Raw genomic sequence first — 21,878 nt, forward strand, 5'->3', positions numbered from 1 at the left:
TTGAAAAAGTGAAGCTAAAGTCCAGGCAGTTCTGACAGTTCCAATCCATTATCTGCAACCTGAAAAAAACCCACTCTTTTTTACTCAATATATGAAGTTGATGTGTTGGTTTTTTTTTTTTTCCTGTGGAGACGCCTTCTTTATACAGTGTCAATACGATAGCAGAAGTACTGGTTTGCTGTAGGTTGTATGACTGACAAAAACATTCTCTGCAAAACGTAGAAGGCAATAACTGATGAATCGGAAAATATATGGATGCCTACCGAAATGATTATGTAATGAAACACGAAGTCAAATGGTGGCATGCTTCTATTAATTGTAGACGATAGTAATTAATTTTCACTGCAGTTGCGATCGTGTCGCTGCTTTCCGAAGAATCCAGAATCCCCTTCCAGGAAAGTGTGAAATTGCATCTGGGTTCTGCAAGCCATGAAAGGCTATAAATTTCTTAAAAAAAAAAAAGAGAGAGGGAGGCCTTCCTCGATACTGTACTTTAGAAAGAGGGAAAAACAAAGGGAAAAAGAAAATGATAATTGTTTTCTCTAAGGCTATTATCTAATGCAAAAGCAAACAGTCTGACTGGAAATCAGCTAACAGAAGGGGATTAGAGAGTAGATCTGAGAGTGGCTTGATTTCTAGCACTGCTGTCTCTTCACACAGTGATGAGACACAGGCAGAGCAGCCAGGAGCTCTCCAGATGGCTAGAGAAAGTGTTTGTCTTGGGTTACTGCAGGGCAGTCTGGACTCTTAAAGCCGGGGAGGCATCATTAGGGAGCAAGTTAGATGTCCACCCAGTAAAAGAGAGCGAAAGAAAGAAAGAGTAGGCAGGCTGCCCGAGAGGGACCGCGCTCGCCTATTGTTAACATATACTTGACCCCCACTAACCTCCTCACGACACAGATGTCTCCTACCTCTATCACCTCCCACTGCTTTAAGCCCTCCCCCCCTGCACCTGGGTAGCGGGGCCGGGCCGGCTGCCGGCAGTACGCTGCCTGCCTCGCGCCGTGCCTGCTAGCGGGGGAGCCGGGCGGAGCGGCGCGGAGCGGAGCGCGGCGCAGCCTCGGGCGGGCGGCTCGGCTCGGCTCGGCTCGGCTCGGCTCGGCTCGGCTCGGCACCGCACCGGCGCGGCTCGGCTTCGCCGCGGGCAGAGCTATGCGCCGGCTGCCCGCGGACACGCAGAGACCCCGCCACTGACAGCGGCCGCTCCCTGCGCTCCACATCACGTTTGTCTGCGGCGGCAGCAGCGAGGAGAAGGACCTGGGCATTAACTATCTCGACTTGGAGACTTTGCTTTATTTTTGGTTCTTGTCCTTTCCCGTGGAACCAGTCGTCTCTCTCGAGCTGATCCTCCTTTAAAAAAAAAAAAGAGCGAGAGAGAGGGGGGGGAAGAGCAGCTGGAGTTTCTCCTCAGCTCGTTTTGACTTTTGTGGACGTGGATCATCTGGACTGGGAAGGGAAGCCGCGCTGCGCTGCTCTCCCCTTTCCCACCCCCTCGCCCCTCCAGCAGCCTGGGCTGCCGGCTCTCCCCCGAGCAGGACGGGAACTTTTATTTGCAGCTCGCAGCCCGTGGCGAATGGTGGGAATCTCCGGTCCTTTGCAGTGTGAGTACGGGGCGCGGGCAGGGCAGGGCGCGCTGGGGCGGGGGAGCCCGAGCCCCTTTTTTCCTTCGCGTTCTCCGTTCCCGCAGGGCTCTGCCGGCTCGGGAGGCTCCGTGGCTGTAACTAACCCAGGCGGGCCGGCTGCCGCCGCCCCGGGCAAGGTCAGCACTGCATGCCGCTCTTACACCCGCTGTCCCCGGCTCACAAGCCCGCACCCTCAATGTTTCTCAAGAGCCCAGAAACCAAACCACCCAGTTTTTTAGAAAATAACCCTCCAAGCAGATATTCTTCCATAGCGTAGGGTTTCTGTCTCGATTTAGGACTCGCCTTTTTTCCCCCCTGCCTCCCCTCTCTCCAGGGCACAGCTAGCCAGTGTGAGTCGGAGTGTCTGAAATAGTTCTGGTGGGATTTTGTTTGTTTCATTACAGTCACGGGATTAGGTAGCACTGGCACTTCAGCCTATTTTGTAAGAAATGTTTCAGGCGGTGCACATCGTCTTTAGCTGCCGCACCGCGATCTTGCAAGTATCTCGTTTCCTAAAACGATAGGGCGACGTTAGGGATTGCATTTCCAAAACTGCAGTACAATGTAATTGTGTCATCTCGTCCAGCTGAGCTGCGTGGTTTGATTCCATAAATTCGTAACACGCCATCGGTAAGAGAGATTGGAAGGACAAAACCCACGCTCCCGGCCATTTAGACGAGCCTTTGACTTTTGGCGAGTTCGAGTCCTTTTGTTAGTGCCAAAGTTGCGAGATTGGGCTAAAATTGGGTTTAGGGTAGGGAAGGACTTGCCACCCTAGCAGGGGCACCCGCGACTCCATTACACGTCAATTTATGGGGAAATATCTGTGTCGTTACTGTACTCTGCTCTCCTGAATGTTACAGAGAAACTGAAAGTAACTAATCGGACGCAGCTCTCAAATCGCTCTTGCTCCAAGCGGGAGCTAAAATGTGACTTCCTTCAGTTCATTGAGAAGCTGAAAGGAGGGAGGGCGAAGGCAAGAGGCGCCGAGGCAGCCGCCCCCGCCTGCCCCGCAAGTTGCAGCCCGGAGCACCGGAGCCCGCCGCGGCGGGACCGCCCTGCCCGGCCGCAGCCGGGGGCTCCCCGCCACCGCCGCCGTGGGGAACAGCCGCCTCGAAGCCGCTCGGGTTTCTCTGGTGGAGCAGCCTCGATCCCCAGATCCGCGGCAGGCTCTGCCAGCCACCCCCTCCTGCCTCTGCCTTGCCCTGAATCACGGCACGGGAAGTGCCAGACCTGCCTCTGGCAGCCTCCTGGTAGTGCCGCCCTGCAGCCGGCAGCTCCCGCCCGCAGATGGCTCGGATGCGGACTGCGATCCGCCGAGCCCGCGGTAGCAAATCTTCCCCGAAGAGCTGCTCAAGTTTCGCAGTGCCAGCCGCAGCAGGGCTGCAAGCGCCTGCCTTTGCTCTGCCGGCGCGTCCCCGCGGTGCGCTTGCATGCTGCGCTCTGCACAGCTGCGCGCTTGTCTTCGCAGGCAAAGCAGGACGCCGGTGACAGGCATGGCATAGCAGGGGCTGGGCAAAGATAGGTATGTACCTCTCAGGAGCAGTCTGCGGGAGCTGCCGTGCTGTCCGTGGGAGCACAGCAAGTGCCAAGCGTTTGGCTGTAGGCATAGCCCTGGCTAACCAAAAGGATGTCTTCCGAGTCGTGGTGTGTACAGCCAAGCGTTTGCTCCAGCAAATGTTCGTGTGCTTAATGTAACGCTGACCCCTTTAACTTTTAACATCGCTTTTCCTAATTAATCTGTTCAGGCCCCAGACTTAAATGGCTGTCCACAGCTGCTGCAAATTGATTTATCCCCTGATGGTGGTCCGAGTTGCTGACCAAAGCAGGATTCCGCCTCCCCCCCCGCCCCCCCCCCATTTTTGGTGTACTAATCTGTTTTGACTTATTTCCTACTTACAGTAATGCTTGCATGCTTTTTGAAGGACTTAGAAAATATTTTCTTTTGACATGTAGCTAGAAGCATAATTATTGTATTTGTAAACACAGTATGTTAGGGCTAAGGGTGAATATAATTTATTTAATTATACCCGTGTAGCCTTACATTTCCTTCTCCATTTCTGCATCCTGACAGATGCAATGGAAAGTTTAAATAAGCAACTTTGTTAACTGTAGTTTGAAGCAAGACGTGAAAGACATTTTTAGATTTGAATTCTATTATCCAGGTTTTCTGTTCTGCTTTTCTGTTAACGGTTTAGTGAATCTGGATAGCCGAGAGGATTGAAACTGGTTTCTAATGGTTGTTAAAGCTGATGCTTGACCTTTCCATGGGAAGTCTGAAAACCTCATTCAGTTTATTCTGGGCTGATTTCCTTAGGAAATCCAATGTGATCAGGGAATTTCCTTCAGCTCGGCTGAATGTTAAAAAAGTTAGTCTATCTTGTTGATATGTTCTGGTTTTAGCACTAGGTCTTTCTGTGACTCCCCATCAATAGAAAAATTACTAGGAAAAAGATCTGAATATGGCTTATTCATAACCATACAGTCTATGAAAGTAGGAAGTTGGCAAAGGCTTTGTTAGGCGTGAGACGCGCTGCAGACTCACTGTAAAGGTTTTTAATTAGGAAGTTACACTTTGATAATTGATGACTTTTCTAAGGTCAGTTTTATCATATCTGGACCTTCAATAGAATTGCTACTACTTCCAATTCATGCATCATTTTGCTTTGCTGTCATGGGGAAGCTCAACCACACATCAGCGGAAGAAAACCCCAAACCCCACCAAAACCCCAGCCCCTTAAATCCGTTGATGTCTCTGGCAAGCTGAAGCCAGGCGTACAGGAGATGGCAGGACTTCTTCTTGGGCCCTGCGTTTGCAGGAGGGTGAGCGGCTGGGTTCCCGAGCCGTGAGCATGCTGTAGGAGACAAGAACCATTATGTTTGTAATGGAATGCAGACAGCAGTGTTAGGTCACTGCTTCCTGGCAACTGCTGCTCAAGTTGTTTTTCTTCAAAGGCTTTGAGCTTTTAAATAGTTTCCAAAATCTTTTTAAGTAAAACATTGCCTTCTACCATTTTTGACCACCTTAACGTTAACTCGTTTTGTGCCTAAATAATGGACCAGTAAAACATCACACAGTGTGTCTCATCTGTATACGCTTAACACTATGTGTGCCTGCGCGCACATGGAGTTTTATACTGGAAGCATTGTTTATAGAATAAAGGGGAGAAAAGTATCTCCACCTGGAGTGCTGGTCAGTGGCTAGTCAGTTCAGGACATTCTCCCCTGTCAAATCCTGTTTCTCACTTCTCTGAAATGAACTTCAGACGACAGGCATTGAATGCGAAGCTCAGTTCAGAGGTACTGTGCGGACTGCAAACTCCTCCTTGCCAGACACTTGGGGTGAAATAGGCATCTGCAGTATTCGCATTGGGGGTGAGGGGAGAAAGGGCTTGCAATTGTCATTTTCATCTTTCAAATCCACTTGCCACAGTCCATTACTGTTAAATCTTTAGCTAATTGAAGAAGGATATTAGTACGTTGCTATTGCAGGAGCTTCAAGATTTTTTAGATGGGGGGGAGGAGAAGATCATCTTCTTTGTTCTGTAGAAACTGAAGTTGTCATGCAGAGATCAAGAAGCCTTATCAGCTGAAATAAAACGTGAATTTGGTGTTGTGCAGGGGCTATTTCTCATGGCTTGGCTAAAGAAATGTAAAAAGAGAATTATTTTAAATCTGAATACATTAAAAAAACTTTGATCCATGTAGTTAGTAGCAGCCTGTTCTTTTTCATACAGCCTTTAGTGGCAACCTATAATATTTATAAAAGTTTAAACTGACACTGAATTTAGCATAAGTAGTGAGAGTGTAAATTCTTAAAACATCAGCTTCCAGATTTTATTTTCTTTACCTTCCTTCACATGAAAGATCTAAAAGAGTTAGTTTAAAAACTGAACTTTTAATGTAAAGGGTCTTGGTTTTCCACATAGACGTTCCTTTTTAAAGAACTGCTTCAAAATCGCAGTTCTCCTGTTCTTATTTACTATAAACTTGATTAGTTTAATATATGGTAGCATAAATACATCAGGAAGTAGTATACTGTGTGGTTTTGTGGATAAAGAAAAATGATCAGCAGATGTAAAATCAAAGTCAAGATATCCTGCCCTTTAAAAGGCTTTTTTTTCTCCCCAAAATATTTTTGTCTGAAAGACATTGACTTCCATCTTCATTTTTTTTTCTGCCATTGATATGAAAGTTTCCAAATAACATTTAGAGAACAGTGGACATTTTATTAAAGTAAACATTAGTTCAGTATAATGGAGGTAATTGTAAGTGATAAGAGCAGAGCAGGTTATCTGTGTGTTGTTTAAACAGAAGGAGCTATTTTGCACCATTTCCAGTAGCCATCTGTAGAGGAGAAGGGTTTGCACCTGTCTGTCCACACTAATTATAGATTAGGTCCAAAGAAATGAAATTCGAGTAGGCTTTCTCTTAATGAAATCCATAGTGATTTTATTGTAAATGTGTTTTGTGTACAGACAGTGATGGTTGGGCTGTGAGTAAAATAAATTGCTGTATGGCTGTCATGTACTTGTAGTTGTAAAGCAGGATAGTGCTGCATTAACAAAGGTGCTGAATAAAAACACAGTGCTCCATTTAAGTCCTAGGCTTCAGTGGTGGCTTTAGCTAGGTTTAGTCAAAAAGGTTCACTGAAAGCACAGGCTTCTAGGGGTATGTTTCAGGGTAGACTTCTCAGTTACCATCACTTTTGTGTCAATGTACTGGCATAGAGGTGGTCCTTTGGCTGAAATATGAGGTAGAAATGGTTTCATGTTAAATATGTACACACATACATACAGAGGGTGTCAGAAATACTTCCCTCTGGTTTAACACTATATTACTAAAATAAAGTGGAAAGAGTGAGAAATGCATTCTGCAGTAAAAGGTCACATGAATTTCTACCACATCTGTTTATAGTAATTATGAACATAATTAACATAAGAATTACAAGTGAAGTAATGACAAGCTGAGCTATGAGATATTATGCCATAATGGTCATATGTTGGAATTCTCACATTATAGCACACTAGAATTCACATATTCAATGCAAGAAAGAAAATGTTAGATATTTATCTATTTTAATGCTTCAAAACTTATCTGCCTGGGGCAGATGGACTTTACGCTTTATAGGAAGGTAACCCATTATTAAGAGAGAGTCAGTTGAAATTAAGATTTCTAGCCTGCAGCTTGGACTTTGAGACAGCTGTGCTTATGGAACGCCACTTCTGTTACACATTTGTACTCTGATTGTATTTATTTTATTAACACACACTGCTTTATTTTTAAATGTGAGTGGTTTTGCAGCAAACTGTTTACATTAGAAAGGATCCTGGATTAGTTTTTTCTTTAGATAATTGTGATTCGAGTAGTAAAACTGCCTGTTGGAATGGCCAACATAGATATAAGACACACATTGTGGCTCTGCAAGATGAGAATTTGATGGATCCTAAATTAGTTCATGGCATGATATATATATATTTCAAGGAAAAAATCCATAACAAAAATCTCTAAAAAGAACAATCTCTCATTTGTACGTAATATTTTGAAAAAAACATATGCAGAGAGAACACTCTCTGGTACCTTGCAGGTTGAATTAAAGTCACTTTTCTTTAGAAATGCATAGAACATACCATTAAGTTTAGGGGCTAAGGTTTCAAATGAGTTGACTAACTTTTGTAATATGACCTGTCTGATTACCTCTAAATATGGTTGTCACACAACTGACAACTGGAGGAAGTTGAGGGAGAAGTGGCCCTTCTTCAGGGTAAAAATATGGGCTGAGGAATGGGTAGTAAATTTGACATGTGAAAATCAGTTTGCCTTTAATGAAAAATCAAAAGTTCTGGTTTTGCGATAGGACAATCCGCCAAATTGCTGTCTTTCTAAGGCTAAACATATAGAGTGGTTTATGAAAAATAAAAAAAAAAATTAACCTTGTGCTATGTCTCAGTGATACCAAGAGGTTTTCGCATTATTGGATTAGTGGAGGATTTGTGACAGACCCCTTTTTATCTGACATTCATTGCGGTGACATGATTTTCACACACATGCCCTTCCCCCATCTAGGTTCTGGTTTTCACTTTGTATTATGTGTCAAATTCCCTTTATTTCTTTTCTTGTGGAAAAAACCTGCTATCTTGGACGAGTGATTTTTGGAAAGAGTTCTGCACTGAACAATGCCTGTCTCACTCCAGTGTGCCGTCATTGTCCTCATCCCAGCCTTCATGGTGCTCCTCTGCAGACGTGCAAGGGAAATGCGTTTCCTTAACAAATAAGTGTTGATTCCTAGGGATAAACGTTTTTAAAACTTTAAAACCTGAGCGCGCAGAGTTTGCTTGGCAATCTGGTGCTGGTGCAGCCGTTCTGCTGGCTGGCTGCGCTTGTGGTAGACAGGCCAAGCTGCTTTGCTGCCTTCCCTTCCTGTACCGCACGATAACCAGTCCTCTTGATGAATCCCGTCAAAATAGACCCTCTGTTTTCTCAAAACCTGAAGTGTTAAGCGTAGGGACCTACTCTGGCTTATTGTTCATCCTGTGACGAACGATGCCACGGCTCATAGTGGCAGCGTTGTGTTCAGGCTCTTCTGCCATGGGCAAGGCTCAGTGGTTTGGGTCAGGTACTTGGCCAAACCGGGAGCGGGTACATCCTGTGCCAGTGCTGGGCCAGGAGATTTCTGGCCCAGGAGCCATCGTGCTCTGTGCAGGACGTAGGTATGGTCTGCGAAGCGGGAGCTGGGCTGAAGGCGAAGGCTGTCATGAGGACGCTGCCTTGGTGGAAATGGAGGCGACCTCAGGCGGGGGAGCCCTGGGGAGCCAGCGCTGCACTCCCCTGGGTCTCTGGCAGGGTCCTTATCCCGGAGAGGTTTCGGGCAGCTTCCAGGGGCTGAGCCGGGTCGGATGCCTGCCTGAGGTCAGGGACAAGCACAGACCAGGCAGCCGCCGCCTTCTCACCCGGCGGGCCGCGCGGAGGTGGCGCCTCCCCTCATGCCGGGCGCGGCCTCCCCGGGGACCCCGGGCCGCGCCGTGCCGCCCCAGCCCCGGTCCCTCACACCCACCGTGCATCCTCCGGCCTCCATCTGGGCCGCGCTGATACCGTAATCGCCCCGATGCACGCCGCCGTCCCGCTCCCCCCGCGCCGGCAGGGCCACGGAGGCCGCAGATAAGCTGCGAGGTGCGTTTAAGGCGCACAAAGCCCGGGCCGCGCCGGCGCCTCCCCCCCCTCCCTCCGCCGGAAGGTAATCTCCACCTGCGGTGCGGGGAGAGGCGGGCGGGGGGACACCCTTCGCCGCCCCCCGCCGCCCGGTCTCTCGGCGCTGCACGAGTCGATAGGAGCGGGGAGAAGTGAAGATGTAACCTCTTATCTCCCCCCCGTCGCGGGCGGGGGATTTACAGGCAGAGATTAGCCGGCAGAGAGAAGGGATCTGCCTTTTGTTGTGCGTGGGGCGGCCGCGGCCTGGGCGCTGCCTGCCCCCGCCCCCGGGCCGCGCTGAGGGGACCGGCGGGGGGGTGGGAGGGGTCGCCCGGCGGGCTCGCCGCGGCCCGGGGGGAGGGAGGAGGTGGCCGGAGAACAATAGGTTCCTGAGGGACCCCACTTCAAATACAGTCGAGGGAGGAGGAGAGCGGCTTGTCTGGTGTTTCACGGGACGGGGGTGGGGGGGCAAAGGGCCGGCGCGGCGGGAGAGCCCCCGGGCGGGAGCGGGGTGGCGGCTGGGGCCAAGGTGAACCGCGGCGTCCTTCTGGCGTGGGCTCGCCCTCCCGGCGCTGGCGGGTTGGTTTGCCTTCCCGCAAGCCTGGCTCTCCCGTGAGGGTGCTGACAGGAGCGGGCTGTCACGCCCGGGCCTGCGGGCACCCACCCTGTCAGTGTCGGGGTGGTTTCAGTGGAGGCTCCTGGCTTCCAAAGTCCCCGCAGAGGATGACCGCGGGTTTTAGGAAAAGTGGCCCTTTTTTGTTTGTTTGGTTGGTGGGCTTTTTTTGTTGTTGTTGTTGTTTTGGACTTTTGATGGTGATTTTTCAGTTCTGGCAAAATTAAGATGACATGTACGCTAAGTGCGTGCACGCACACTGCCTTAGCAAACGGCTTTATCAGCGATCATTTCTTAAAGCAACACTAAACAATTACCTTTAAAATATATTTAAAAGTTTAAAATATTTATATTGCTGTTTCACTTTGTCAAGTGTTTGCACAAATAGATATATAGATATGATCCGGTAACTAAAAGCCTAATTAAAATTTGTTTAAAGCCAGGGGGGCATGTATTCTTGTTGACAGCAGCGGATCGATAGGGTAAGACAATAGAGCCCCATTATTTTACTTCCATTGACTGAACATATTGACATTTCAGGTTTGCGATTGCCTCAGTGAGCATGATGAAACACTGAAATTCACGAACCAACTGTCTGGAGTGGCACATATATTACTGTATGTCATCTCTGCCTTCAGGTTACCTTATCACTGAAGCAGAATGGTAATGGATGGCAGCAGAGTACTTCAGAGGGGTTAGGGCTCTATCAGTTAAGAAGCTGACACATAGCAGGTTTCAGGAGTATCTTTAATTACACCTAGAATTATGTACAAGGGAAGATGGTCCTTGTTACCTGCTGCTGTGCTTCAGAGTTTACAGGCTCAGAAGCAGACAGGATAACAAGGTACTTATGTTTCATATTTTATATACATGACTTGATACCTTAAACTTCTACAAGAGCCCAAGGACTTCTGATGGTGCAGTTTGCATGCTCGCCATGTTCGCCAGTGGCAGCATCTCAGCCCGGTCTTGATGCTCAAGTTCCAGAGCACCTGCTAGACCTTATCCCAGTCTGAAGATTGCAAAGGAAACAAAGAACAACTTTAAAATAAATAAATGCACATTGGTTTTATCCCTCCTCAGCATGCTCTATCGCCAGTGCTCAGGGAATGCAATGCAGTGAGACTATAGCTGAATGATACATATACACACATTTTTTCCTTAGTATAAGTAAGCACTGTAAAAAGAAATGTCTGTGCAATATGTGCATGTGTATGCATAATTGTATATATTAATTTATATGATTGTATATAAATGCATATATAAAGAAGACCCAGTGGCTGCAGAACATACAACGTGTCTTACTATTTCAAAGGCTTTCAGATGTTCTTTAAAGTCTAGCTGACAGTAGAAGGAAACCCATCAGGGTTAGGCAGAGACAGAGATTGAAATTAATTTAAAGCAGACAAAGAGCTGATATGAAAGAGCAACTAGTGATTTAACTCATTTTTAAAAGTAAGTGTAATGAAAATATAAAATGTATTCTGAGTGTGCCATCTACTCAGCAATTGTTGCCATCAAGTGGACTGCTGATGCCCTTTAAGATGGTAAAAAGAAAACTAGTCCTTTATACCATTTTCATGAAAATGTTAGGTTTCTGTTTGATCAGCAGGTGCTGTTGAGATGAAAGCCATGTGTAAATTTTCAGAAGGCCAAAAGTGTCAATTCAGAAAAGGAAAGTGATAAGAGAAAATGCAATCAGTTTTCCTGTTTTCAATTTGTGCAGGATTTGAAGAGCTGTTTTGTTAAACTGCTACATCTGCTCCAATATGAATATTGAACTACTTCCACTAAAAATAACACCCTATAATTTGGAAGCCATTGCAATCTTTTGTTAATGCAAGTGGGTTATTTAAAAAAAAAAATCTATTCTGAAAAATCTCCTGCCTAATGTGCATTTTTGTTTATCGGCACTTTTATCTTCAGCAGATAAAATGGCATTATGCAATTAGGACCATATCTATTTGGACTGTAAAAATGGCATTGGGTAGCTGAATGTCACTATTGGTAAAAGGATTTAACTCGTACATTTAAAATAATTTTATTAATAAACTATGATTGTATCTTAAAATTACGAGTGACTGCTTCCCCATTGCAACAATACAGCTTTACCTACTGCTGAGGACCTCGTGCAAAGTAAAGGATGTTCAAGGTATGACAGAACATTCTTGGGCTTGTTTCATTCCTGCTGTACATGCAAATCTTAAGTTTGGGTCATCAAGGACATTTTAGTTAATGGGGTTTTTGAAGTAACTTTTTCCATGGTTAAATGAAATGATTAAATCAGGCTCGAATGCATATATACGAAAATATTTGCTGCTGTGGAGCTGCTAACCCAAGTGAGTTTTATGAGCCTGGAAAGCACAGCATTGGTAGAGCATAAATTTTCTGTCGGAGGCATCTCCAGAGAAAATAACATTATTGCTTTTTAATTAAAAAGAAAAAAAATCTAATGAAAAGGGTATGTGTTTGTTAATTCTATAAATAAGGATCTAAATGAAGAAGTGATAATTCGCTGTTACATCTATAGAACCCTGTGTACATGAGTTAAACGTGCAGCATAAAATGAGAGCTTTTACTTCTTTATTTCAACATAGAGAATTACCTGGTTTTAATATTAGAATAGGTTTTAGCAGTTGGATTCTAATCTAGTGGTCAGGAACTCATTTTTTTTGGCAGGTGTCTGCATGGGAAAGGGCCTTGTTGATGCTTCTGTTTGGTTTTGCAATTGGATTTGTAAGCTTTTGACCTTGGGGGATTTTCCTCAAAGTGATCTACAGATCAGAAATAATTAAAATTCAATAAACTGAAATTTAAATATAGAATGGATTTTGTGCAAGATCCATGCTTGTGGTAGGTTGTCTAGAAGTCTGTGGCATGTCTACTTTATAGTTTGTATTCCCAAACATAACTGTGTGCACACATGTGCATAAATTTATGTTGAATGACAGAGGGATGATTATTTATACAGATTTTATCCAAAACTCTGTGCACTCCTGAAACATAACAAAAAGCCTCCCTCCCCAGAAGAGTGTTTACATCCCGTGACAGTCACTAGATTCAAATCTTCTAAACATGAAAGTTGTTTCCTTTCCTCCAAACCTTCTTTTCCCCAACAAAGCTAACCCTGTTAAACCTCACCTTCTGTGGGACGTATACATAGTTATAGACATATGTACGAGAAGTAAATATTACAAAAAACACGGCCGATGGGGGCAAAATGTCTGTAGCCTTAAATAGCTTGTGATATCTGCCAACAGCAGAAGCTGCGCTGAGGAGGCCCTACCTCGGCTGACCCGGGGATGCGAGAGCCTTGAGGAGCCTCGCGTTAGTGCTTGGCTCCTACATGGAGCTTTCTGCTCGCAAGTATTACCGAGCAAATGCTCTGTCGTAGCGTTAGTGGAGATGCTGTCTGCCTGAAGAGTTTTTAAACCTAGGGGCTTCTTGCTTTGGTCATGGGATTTTTTGGTACTTTTCACAGGAGTTGGGGTAGAGTCCAACCCCAAAAGAAAGATTATAGCTGGATGTAGGGTATCCAGATTTTCTTATCTAAATTTTCTGAACACATTGATGGGAGTGCTCTGTTTTTCTTATTCTTTGCCGAAAATGCTGCATGCAGTTTTGCTGTTCCTCTTGAATAGTTGCCATATTTAACTCCAGTGGTTGTGAATAGAAATGTGAATATGGAGAGAAATCCTTTCATGCTCCCTTTCATTTTCTGTAACACATTTTGGGATGCCTGGAAAGGAAGGGCATCCTAGATATTAAAAATATTTCTGAATACACACAAAGAATTTAAAAGAAGTTCAGCAACTTGGTTTTGTTTCTATGTAGTTTTTGGGCATGTATGATATGGTGACTTATTTAAGCAACGTCTTTTTTTACTCCGTGTTATTTATTTAATTTAGTCATTATAAAAGCACAGTTGCGTCGTACAGAACTGTACAGCAACAGTATTCCTGAATGATCCCGTATTGCAACATGCTGACATGGGATCTTCATGGGATAATTCATGATTTCTTCAGTCATTTCAAGAAGGCATGTGATTCGTTGCCACTTTTCTGTCCATCAAGACAGGTAGACTCTGGTGCTTATAATAAAGTAAATATGCAAAGCTCATGGAGGATAATAGGTTCTTTCGAAAATTAGATTGCTGTCTGGGAAGACAGAAGACTCCACCTAGTGGAGTGGAATTAATCTGCACACAGTGGCAGGCAATGGCATATAATAAAATAGGTATTATGTATGAAAAGCCAGGTTGATGCAGTCAGTAAGAACCAGGAATTTTGACAAGCATCTGGGGAGATGGTTGCATGACCATTACAAATTGTACAAGACTGTAGTTACTTCTGTAGCTCTAGGGGGCTTATGTATGTCTGCCTTGTTGGATGTTAATATACAATTTGCATAAGTAGTAGTCATTAGTGCTAGACATTTTCTTTTGTGGTTCCTTTTATTTGGAGACCTACTGTCTACATTTTTTGATTTCTGATGATGGCCACACAGATGTGCCTTTCATTTGTGGCACAGGTGTCATTTTAAATCACTTGGGCAAAAAAACCCCATCCAACCCCCAAAGCTTCTCCACTTTTTTTCATTATGATTTATTTTCCAGAATACATTTTCTGTTTTTGGTTTCATTTACTTCTCTAACAGCAGTATCAAGGATGCTGGTTCTCCACGCTGTCATGACAGGTTGGGTGGCACGTTGAGTAAATCTGTGTGCGCCTTCTGGTAGTCCCAAGGCTTAATAATCTCTGTTATGAAGCATCAATTATATGGGGTTTTGTACCTGTGCTTTGCTTCCCCATTGGTTTGGTCACGTTGTGTTACTAGGATAGAATACAATGAATTTTAAAGCTGGGATGCAAGTGAACACCCAACCTGAGCAGCAAGGATACTGTCCTGAGGATTCTCTTGGAAAATTCATCCCAACATTGATTCACAGATGCGTTAGACAAGTTCAAGAAGAGAACTGCCCTAGACCAGCTCAGGCTTTGACAGCGAGAGTGGGTGAGGCTATTGCCAGAAAATGAGATGATTAGGATGCAACAAAGGAGATGGAATGATACTGCTGCAAAGGATATTTGGGAAGAGTGCTCCAAAGGAGTGCTTTCAGTGGCATCCAGGTGGGGTTTGTTGCCAAAGCCATTAAAGCGTAGTGGTGCCAGAGAAAGCTGCCAACAAATTTAGGGATAATGGCACCTGTGAGTGTGCTGTCAATGGATGGTAGTGCCAGGATGATTTTTTATGTTATTTTAATAGCGGCATTGCTAAAAGTATTTAAGGGTAATGTTATAGAAAGGGTTTTAGTGAGTGAAGTCACTGAGTTCTAGGAACCATTAAGCAAAAGCTGTTTCATGACCCTCCTATTTATTATTTTTAAAGCTTGTTGGCAAACCACTTAATGCTGGAAAAGCATGCTGCAACCTGTATTAACGCATGCTGCAGATGAGCAAGGAAACCATTGTACTGAACTGAATAGACTAGCTTAGTTTCTGAACGTTACGTGCATTTCACGTGTACCGTGATAAATTAATGCAGCTCCACTTGTAAGCATTGAATTAAAGTACTGGCGCTCAGATCTTCCATGGTATTCACATGCCCAGTTCTCACTGAAGATGGTGTTTCTTTTGTCTAAACACCAGCTCCAGGATCTGGACCTTCAGGCTTTCTGTGCTCCCATCTCACGTCTGTGATCTTAACAATACTTTGCTGGAATGATTCTGAGACTTAGATCCAGATATGGCCCTAATGACATTATCTTATGTAAGGTTAAGTGGGCTAGCTCAGGTCTTAATGTAAAGTGAGTCATTCTCTTTGAATTGTAAATGATAGACTTATCTGACAAGACTTCCATATAAAGGAGAGAAAAAGTCTATTCCTTCTGTAATAATATTCTCAGAGGTTCCCGTTGAGTCCATGGGGCCAGGATTCTCAACTTCTGTATCTCAAGAGCTGTGTTAAACTGCGTTTAAGCCAGCTGCCTGCTCCAAAATTTTCCAGAGAAGTGTACAGCTACAGTAAATAACAGCTACAGTAGTTTTAAAGAGTGAATCAATGTATAATTTCCCTTCCCCATTCTGAGATTTATTGGTCCCATCCTCTTCTCATGGGGAGGTTTTGATGTTAATTTTCTTTCCTTTTTTTTTTTTTTTTTTAAGTCCAGGCCTAAATTTTGCCTTCTCTTACAGAGCTATTATTGGCTGCTATTGTTTTTATTATTGCGTAGCTTCTCTGGGAAGAGAAGGGTGGGCAGGACCTCAGTGACACTGCCAGAGCAAGTCATCGGTGGCCGTGTCTGCTCCCCAGGAGGTCACAGGAAGCAGGTGGCTGTGTTAATTGTCCTCGCTCCCAACTCCTGTCCTTCCTGGAGGCAATTTAGAAGTGGTCAGGAAGTGTCAGGCCTACTGTGTCCCCCCAGGTTCACTACTTCACGTGTTCATAATAATTTGAGGTATGTGCCAGGCAAGGGAAACTGCGTAGGAATCCTTACCGTCCTTCCTAAGCTGTCTGGCTACCTGGCTGGAAGGGCTGAGTGCCATTGCTGCAGAGTGTGTTTGGGATTGCAGCCGGAATCCAGCAGAATAACAAAGAATTTTATTGGAGGGGGGGGGAATTAAAAGGTATTTCCCTAACATACAGCATCTTCCTTCTTTCAAGCTATTAATATAAGTCCTAGGTAAGAAAACTACAAAAACTCACGAGGTGCATGAAATATTTCTGGAAACTATGATCCACTTTTATCTGTTGAGTGGAGAATAGGGAATGTAAATGCATTTTCTGCTTAGGCCAGCCGGGTTTTAATTGTCTTTGTTGCAACTGCACCATCAGTAGTCTTGGATCCCTAAATGGCACTCAGTGCTGTGCTTTGGAAAATCAGTAAGGGTCTTGCTACTTCGGATGAGCTTCTTGTTAGCTCTTTGCTTGATTTTTTAACAGTGAAGATGCATAGCATTGCTGAGTATCTCGCTGCAAGTGTCGCACCCAGTGCTGTAAGCCAAGTTTTGAACTACCAGTAATGTTTCTTTGAGTGTCTTTTGGAAAGTATCCACTCACGTTGGAAGTGATGTGAGTTGAGTAATAAATATCATACTAGTTATTTATCTGCCAAATGCATTTTGGGTGAAAATTCTGTTTCTGCTCAGGTGTACTCTTGGTTTTACTGAGACTACTTGCCTAAATAAGGTGGGCTGCAGGATTATGTGGCTTATGATTCATACTGGTTTCTGAATCACTCTTACAAAATATCAGCCTGAAATACTAACAAATAATGAGCACATTGTGCTTGGACTTGTACGTTATTTAAAGAATAGCATTTTGAAGCAGAATATTTTGTAAAATGTTCATTTAAGCACCACTTTGCAATTTACTTCCATCAAATCTGTTGTACCAGGAAAAATACCTCCTTCAGAAGAGAAAAGGTGTCAGTATTCTGTAACAGTACCTGATTTTTATCCAGCTATTTGCTATTTAAGCTCCCTTCTTTTCAGTGCAAGGAGATCAGCTGACAGCAGCAGCAACCAAATCATGTTTGCAGCTGGGCAATTACAGTAGACCCTAAGATCTGCAACTGTCAACCATGAACGCAGATGCCTTCAAAGTTCTGTTTTTCTTCCATGTGGAAGTCGTTGGCATGGAACAGATGCCTTCATTTTGGGGAAACTAACCTCTGGATATAATTGGTTCTCTCTTCTCTTGTCCTCTAGGGACAGTCTCTCGCAGATGAAATTAGATGAGAGGAAAAAAAAGACACGGGCACACACGCTCACACATGACACGAAGCAGGAGTTTTCAGGATCTCTCTATGTTTTGTCACGTGGAACTGTTTTACAGCTGGAAGATTTCACTCCATTTTTAGCACTACACACATGATGATGATGCTATATGAAAAACATGCAAATTAAAATATATATCTGGCCAAAGTTTATTATTAATCTAGGCATGCTTGTTTAGAAATAAGACAAGCATATCCATCCTGTATTACTTTAGCATTAAGTGTTGACTTCCGCACTATCTATCGATGCTGCACTCTCAGAAATGTAAAGTTAAATGGCAGAAGAGACAAGACAGCTAAAAAAACTTCGGTTGCAGTGGAGGAATTGAAGTATTTTCATCAGATGGTTTGCTAGTTGTTAACGCGGGAGGAAAAAAGCAAGTAGTTGACTTCAAATTTCACCTAGCATACAGACATTCAATTAAGGAAACACATTTACGGGAACTTTAGCAGAACTGGTCTGATGAACACCTGTGATGAGCCATTGCTGGGAGTCCTGTGGTAGGGTACTGAAGAGACTGTGTCCTCTTACTGCAGATACCTAAAATGGGACAATGGTAATGGAATTTAAAGACTCCAAGAGAGAGGGAGAATCTGCCTACTCTGTGCCCGTCAAAGGCTGTTGTCACTCCCTCTCCCCTCCAGTGTAACAGCTACCAAATCATTGCGGTTTATGTTGTTTAGTACTACTAAAGTAAAAGCATACCAACTTTGGGTTACCTTAAAAAGCTCAGTTGTGAACCGTGACAGTCAGCCAGTGCTGCGTAAAGAGCTGCAATATCCTTGGGTAGAGTGGGTGCCTCCAGGAGGAGGGTGCAGCAGGGGTCAGGGACTGCCAGGAGGTAAACTACCACTGCTGGTGCCCGAGAGCCTGGAGAGCTGTCATCTCTGAATGCTTTTTCTTTCTTAAGCTTTATTTCCCAGCATAAGCTTTTTTATATTGCAGTTTAATATAACAGTCCAGTTCAGTCACCAGGTGTAAAATTTATCTAGGCAAATGAAACTCTTAGATGAATTGGCTGATGAACTGTAGGAGTGTGGTTGCTTGAAGGTGCTGAGCATTGTAACAGCATAGGTAGGTCCTGCTGGTAGCATATCGATGACCTGAATGCTGAACCTGATTTTCAGCTTTTAATGGCAATTTCCATATTTTATGTGAGGAGTTTACTACTACTGTAGTATTTCCATCTCTTAAAAGTTGAGCAGAAACGTCACCAGCAATGAAAACTGGAAGGTGTTATCTTGGTCTTGCCTTGGTCTGGGTAGTTGGTAGAAGGCAATCTGCCTTTTAGACACTTGATGTAACCGCATAGCTGCAGTGTGCTGCGGTCCTTTGTTTCCTGCTGACACCCATGAGCTGTGTGGGTGGAGGGCATTCACTAGGACTTCCAGCAGTTAGAAGGAAGCCCAAAGTAAACTTAGTGTTGAACCGATGACTCTTCAGCTTTTATAAAGGAGTAGGGAGATTCTTTGGTGTAGGACTCCAGTTCTCCTTTGCAGAACTTCAGTGCAACAGTGTGCTCTTAGCATTGTATTTCTGAAGAACCACATATTAAGGGAAAAATTTAACCAGAGGAGTGCTTAGGTGATGAAGGGATTTCTGGCAGTAACTAAGAAGTGCAATAATGTTTGATTTCTTTTGAGGCTGATCCTGATATTTGTAGTCTTTACATCCTATTAATTCCTTGAAAGATAAGCTGATACAAGAATGATTTGCCAGGGCCAATGGCTCTTCTAAAGATCTTGGCTCAGGGTATATCCCCCTCCTCTCCACATATAAGATAAAAGCACTGTGAATATGAGGTTAACTGAATTCAAATAGAAGACTCTCTCGAGTTATTGCATTCCTTAGAAAATAAATACATTTCTCATATGGTTGAGATTGATCAAAAAAGTATTCTGTATGCCAGTGATTACATTCCCATCTGTGATTAAGGTTTTCTGTCTGCATCTGGTTTTCACATTATATTTCTGTAACAAGAATCCTTTATATGGCAGAGTTCACTCTCTGTATTTTGTATTAGCTGCAGCTTGAACTACTGCACGGATCGCAGATTTACACATGTGGTTTTCATTACTTCATACCATTGAGAAAAAGTAATATTTGTTTGGGAAAGTATGTTTTTCAGAATTTCCATGGTAATACAACATGTTGATCCTTTTTTATAACACTCTTGTAAGACTACAAATTGTTTGAGGCATTCTACTTTCAGTGAAGTTCAGACTTTAGACAATTTTGCATGTACATTTGAACAACAGCAGCAGTTTACAATTCAGGAGGCAAAAATAAATTTAAAAAAGGAGATTAGCGTAGAATGGGTATAGCAGAATGCATCCATCACTTTGGAAAATGTGGCATATAGAGAAAATGAATGTGGGGCTGAACCAAAGGAAGAGTAGTAAGTTGAAGTGATGTCTTCATTGTAAAGTGGACGACAGATGGGTACTTTTTTTTTTGAGTAAGAACTTTTTTTCTTAACAGTAGGAAGTTTAAAAATCTTTTACCAGCTATGAAAAAGGAGTATGCTCTTCAGCAGACATAAATATTGAATTGTTATGTTACATAATTTAACATATTTGATCATAATTATTTCTAGTGGCCAAATTAGTAAAGGTTAGCAAAACATGAATACATCTTTACAGATGGCTGCTGTGTGTAATTCTGAATCCAAAATATGATGTTAATTTAATGTTCCACTGTAAGTCCATATTTCAACCAGATTGTGCTATCGTCACTCAGTAGAAAACTTAATGTTTAAATGATCCCAGTGAAATTAATAGGGCCACTTGGTCAGTGAAGGATTTTTCAGTTTTGGTAGGGACATGAGTTTATGGCCACAAAAATCAGATCAAACAATAACAACAATTTAGGGAATGTTGTATGCATTTATGGAAATGTAAAGTGTTATGCAAAAGTCTGGACAATTGAAAAATACATAATTCATGATAAGGCACAACTGAAAGGTAAATTTATTGCCTATATAAGAACATGGTGACAACTAGAGAATTTCATACAAAATAAAAATCATTTTAGAAAAGCAGTTATTGCACCCAGGCTGGGGAGTCCTAACCACATTTTGGAGATTATTTTCCAAATGCCAAAGGCAGTTGTGTGATATTGAAAGCCTCACAGTTGCCAAATCCTGGGTAGAGTCTTGCAGTCCTTACATGCCTCTCGTTTTCACTGAAATCAATAGAATTTTGGCTTGTGTCAGGGCTGTAGGGAAACGTCCGACTACGAACACGGGAAAGAAAGGACTTGGAGTGGTGAACTCCTTTGTTCTGTAACCTTAACTTTAACTTGGGAAGGTTTGTTTTGATTTGAGGAGGGTGCTTGTTTGTGGGAAAGGCTGCAATTTCTAGCACAAACACAAATGTGATCTTTTGCAAATGCCCTTGGGCGATACATTTTTTTTCAGTAAGATCTAGTCCAGGAGAGGGTTGGGGCTGGGTTCTCGATTAGATGCATGCAGCTGCGACCAAATCCTTATGCATGCTTAACTTTACGTCCCAAAATACCTGAATAGTGGATGCAGATTGAAGCATGTATGTAACTGTGTGTGCCTGGCTCGGAAAATCTTTCTGCCTTGACATAATTACGAACCCCTGAAAAGCATATTAATGTCTTGGAAAAACTGACAACGCTGTAATACAGACTCATACGAATGACAAAGTATTTGTGTAACCCAAATAAACAGTTTTTGTAGGTGTTGGAGTGGGAGGGAAATTGCCTTTTCAAAAGTGGGAGGATGATTTGTAAATATATCAATAGCTTTTTCATCTCCCTTTGTTTAAATTTGTTTGCTGTTATGACTTACAAATCCAAATTAGTATAGCGATGTGTAATTGCAAGGTCTCTATTTTTAGTAACCATGTTTGTTTAATAAATGATTCTCTAGAGCTTCTGTTGAACCAGGTAAAGTATGTAATATTTTGTATTATATGAATGTATTTAAAACCAAGCATTTTTACAGAATTAGCTAATAGGTGTTTTCATGGTAGAGTACAGACTGCCCTTAGTTTGTTGCCTTCTATATGTCAACTGTTTTAAATGAGCAACTTATGAAACAGCCTTTGTCGAAGAATTAATACAGTTTTAAAGTACTGCCTTATATTAACTAAGAAAATGTGGGTAATTGATTTAGAATGATAGCGTTTCTGTCTTCCCTTTTTATTTAAAAGACTGCTATTATCATGCAAATGAAGGGGTGTGGTGCTTCAAACTGGCTGTGATATGTGCTTTTTTTTTTTTTCTTTTTTTTTTTTTTCATTTGTTGTTGTCAATAGAAAAGATTGATCTCTGGGCTGGTGAACATAATATCTGTCCCAGTCAGAAAAGGAAAGAGGAAATTAGCAGAGCGATTGGTGGAGAATGATATCTGTCAAAAGAAACACTTGGAGAGCACTGAGTTTAGTGATAGGTGACTGCCGGAAAAAAGGGAACTTTGAATTTTGTCAAGGTAAGGAACAGAAAAATATTTGCTTTTGTAATGTGCATACCTTTTAGAAGTTATTTTTAATGACTGTACCTTGCCTTGTAAACTGTAATTAAAAAAGAAATCTTTCCCTTTAGCTTCCAAAGAGTCTGCCTAAATCAATGAAGGTGGTGTCTCCATTTTAATATCACTGAGAAAGAGTACAGCAATGCCAATAAAATCTGTCAGTGGTGACTTTTCTA

The 21,878-nt window shown here is 43.2% G+C and overlaps 1 protein-coding gene across 5 annotated transcripts in view; it reads left to right on the forward strand.

Moving 5' to 3' along the window:
• Window positions 1–752: 752 nt before the first annotated feature.
• Window positions 753–21,878, forward strand: part of RUNX1T1 (RUNX1 partner transcriptional co-repressor 1) — a 117,424-nt gene continuing 96,298 nt past the window's right edge. Inside the window, exons 1-2 of one of the 5 annotated variants that reach the window (XM_072852231.1) lie at window positions 754–1,601; window positions 21,488–21,660. In XM_072852231.1, coding sequence (XP_072708332.1) covers window positions 21,573–21,660 — 88 coding nt within the window. In that variant the 5' untranslated portion in view covers window positions 754–1,601; window positions 21,488–21,572. Of the gene's footprint in view, window positions 1,602–2,642; window positions 3,148–21,487; window positions 21,661–21,878 lie in introns of those variants that run through there. The other 4 variants (XM_072852232.1, XM_072852235.1, XM_072852233.1 and 1 more) reach the window with 4 other exon arrangements.

The sequence above is a fragment of the Ciconia boyciana genome, chromosome 2, assembly GCF_034638445.1.
Source record: "Ciconia boyciana chromosome 2, ASM3463844v1, whole genome shotgun sequence".
In the NCBI taxonomy this organism is placed as follows: domain Eukaryota; kingdom Metazoa; phylum Chordata; class Aves; order Ciconiiformes; family Ciconiidae; genus Ciconia; species Ciconia boyciana.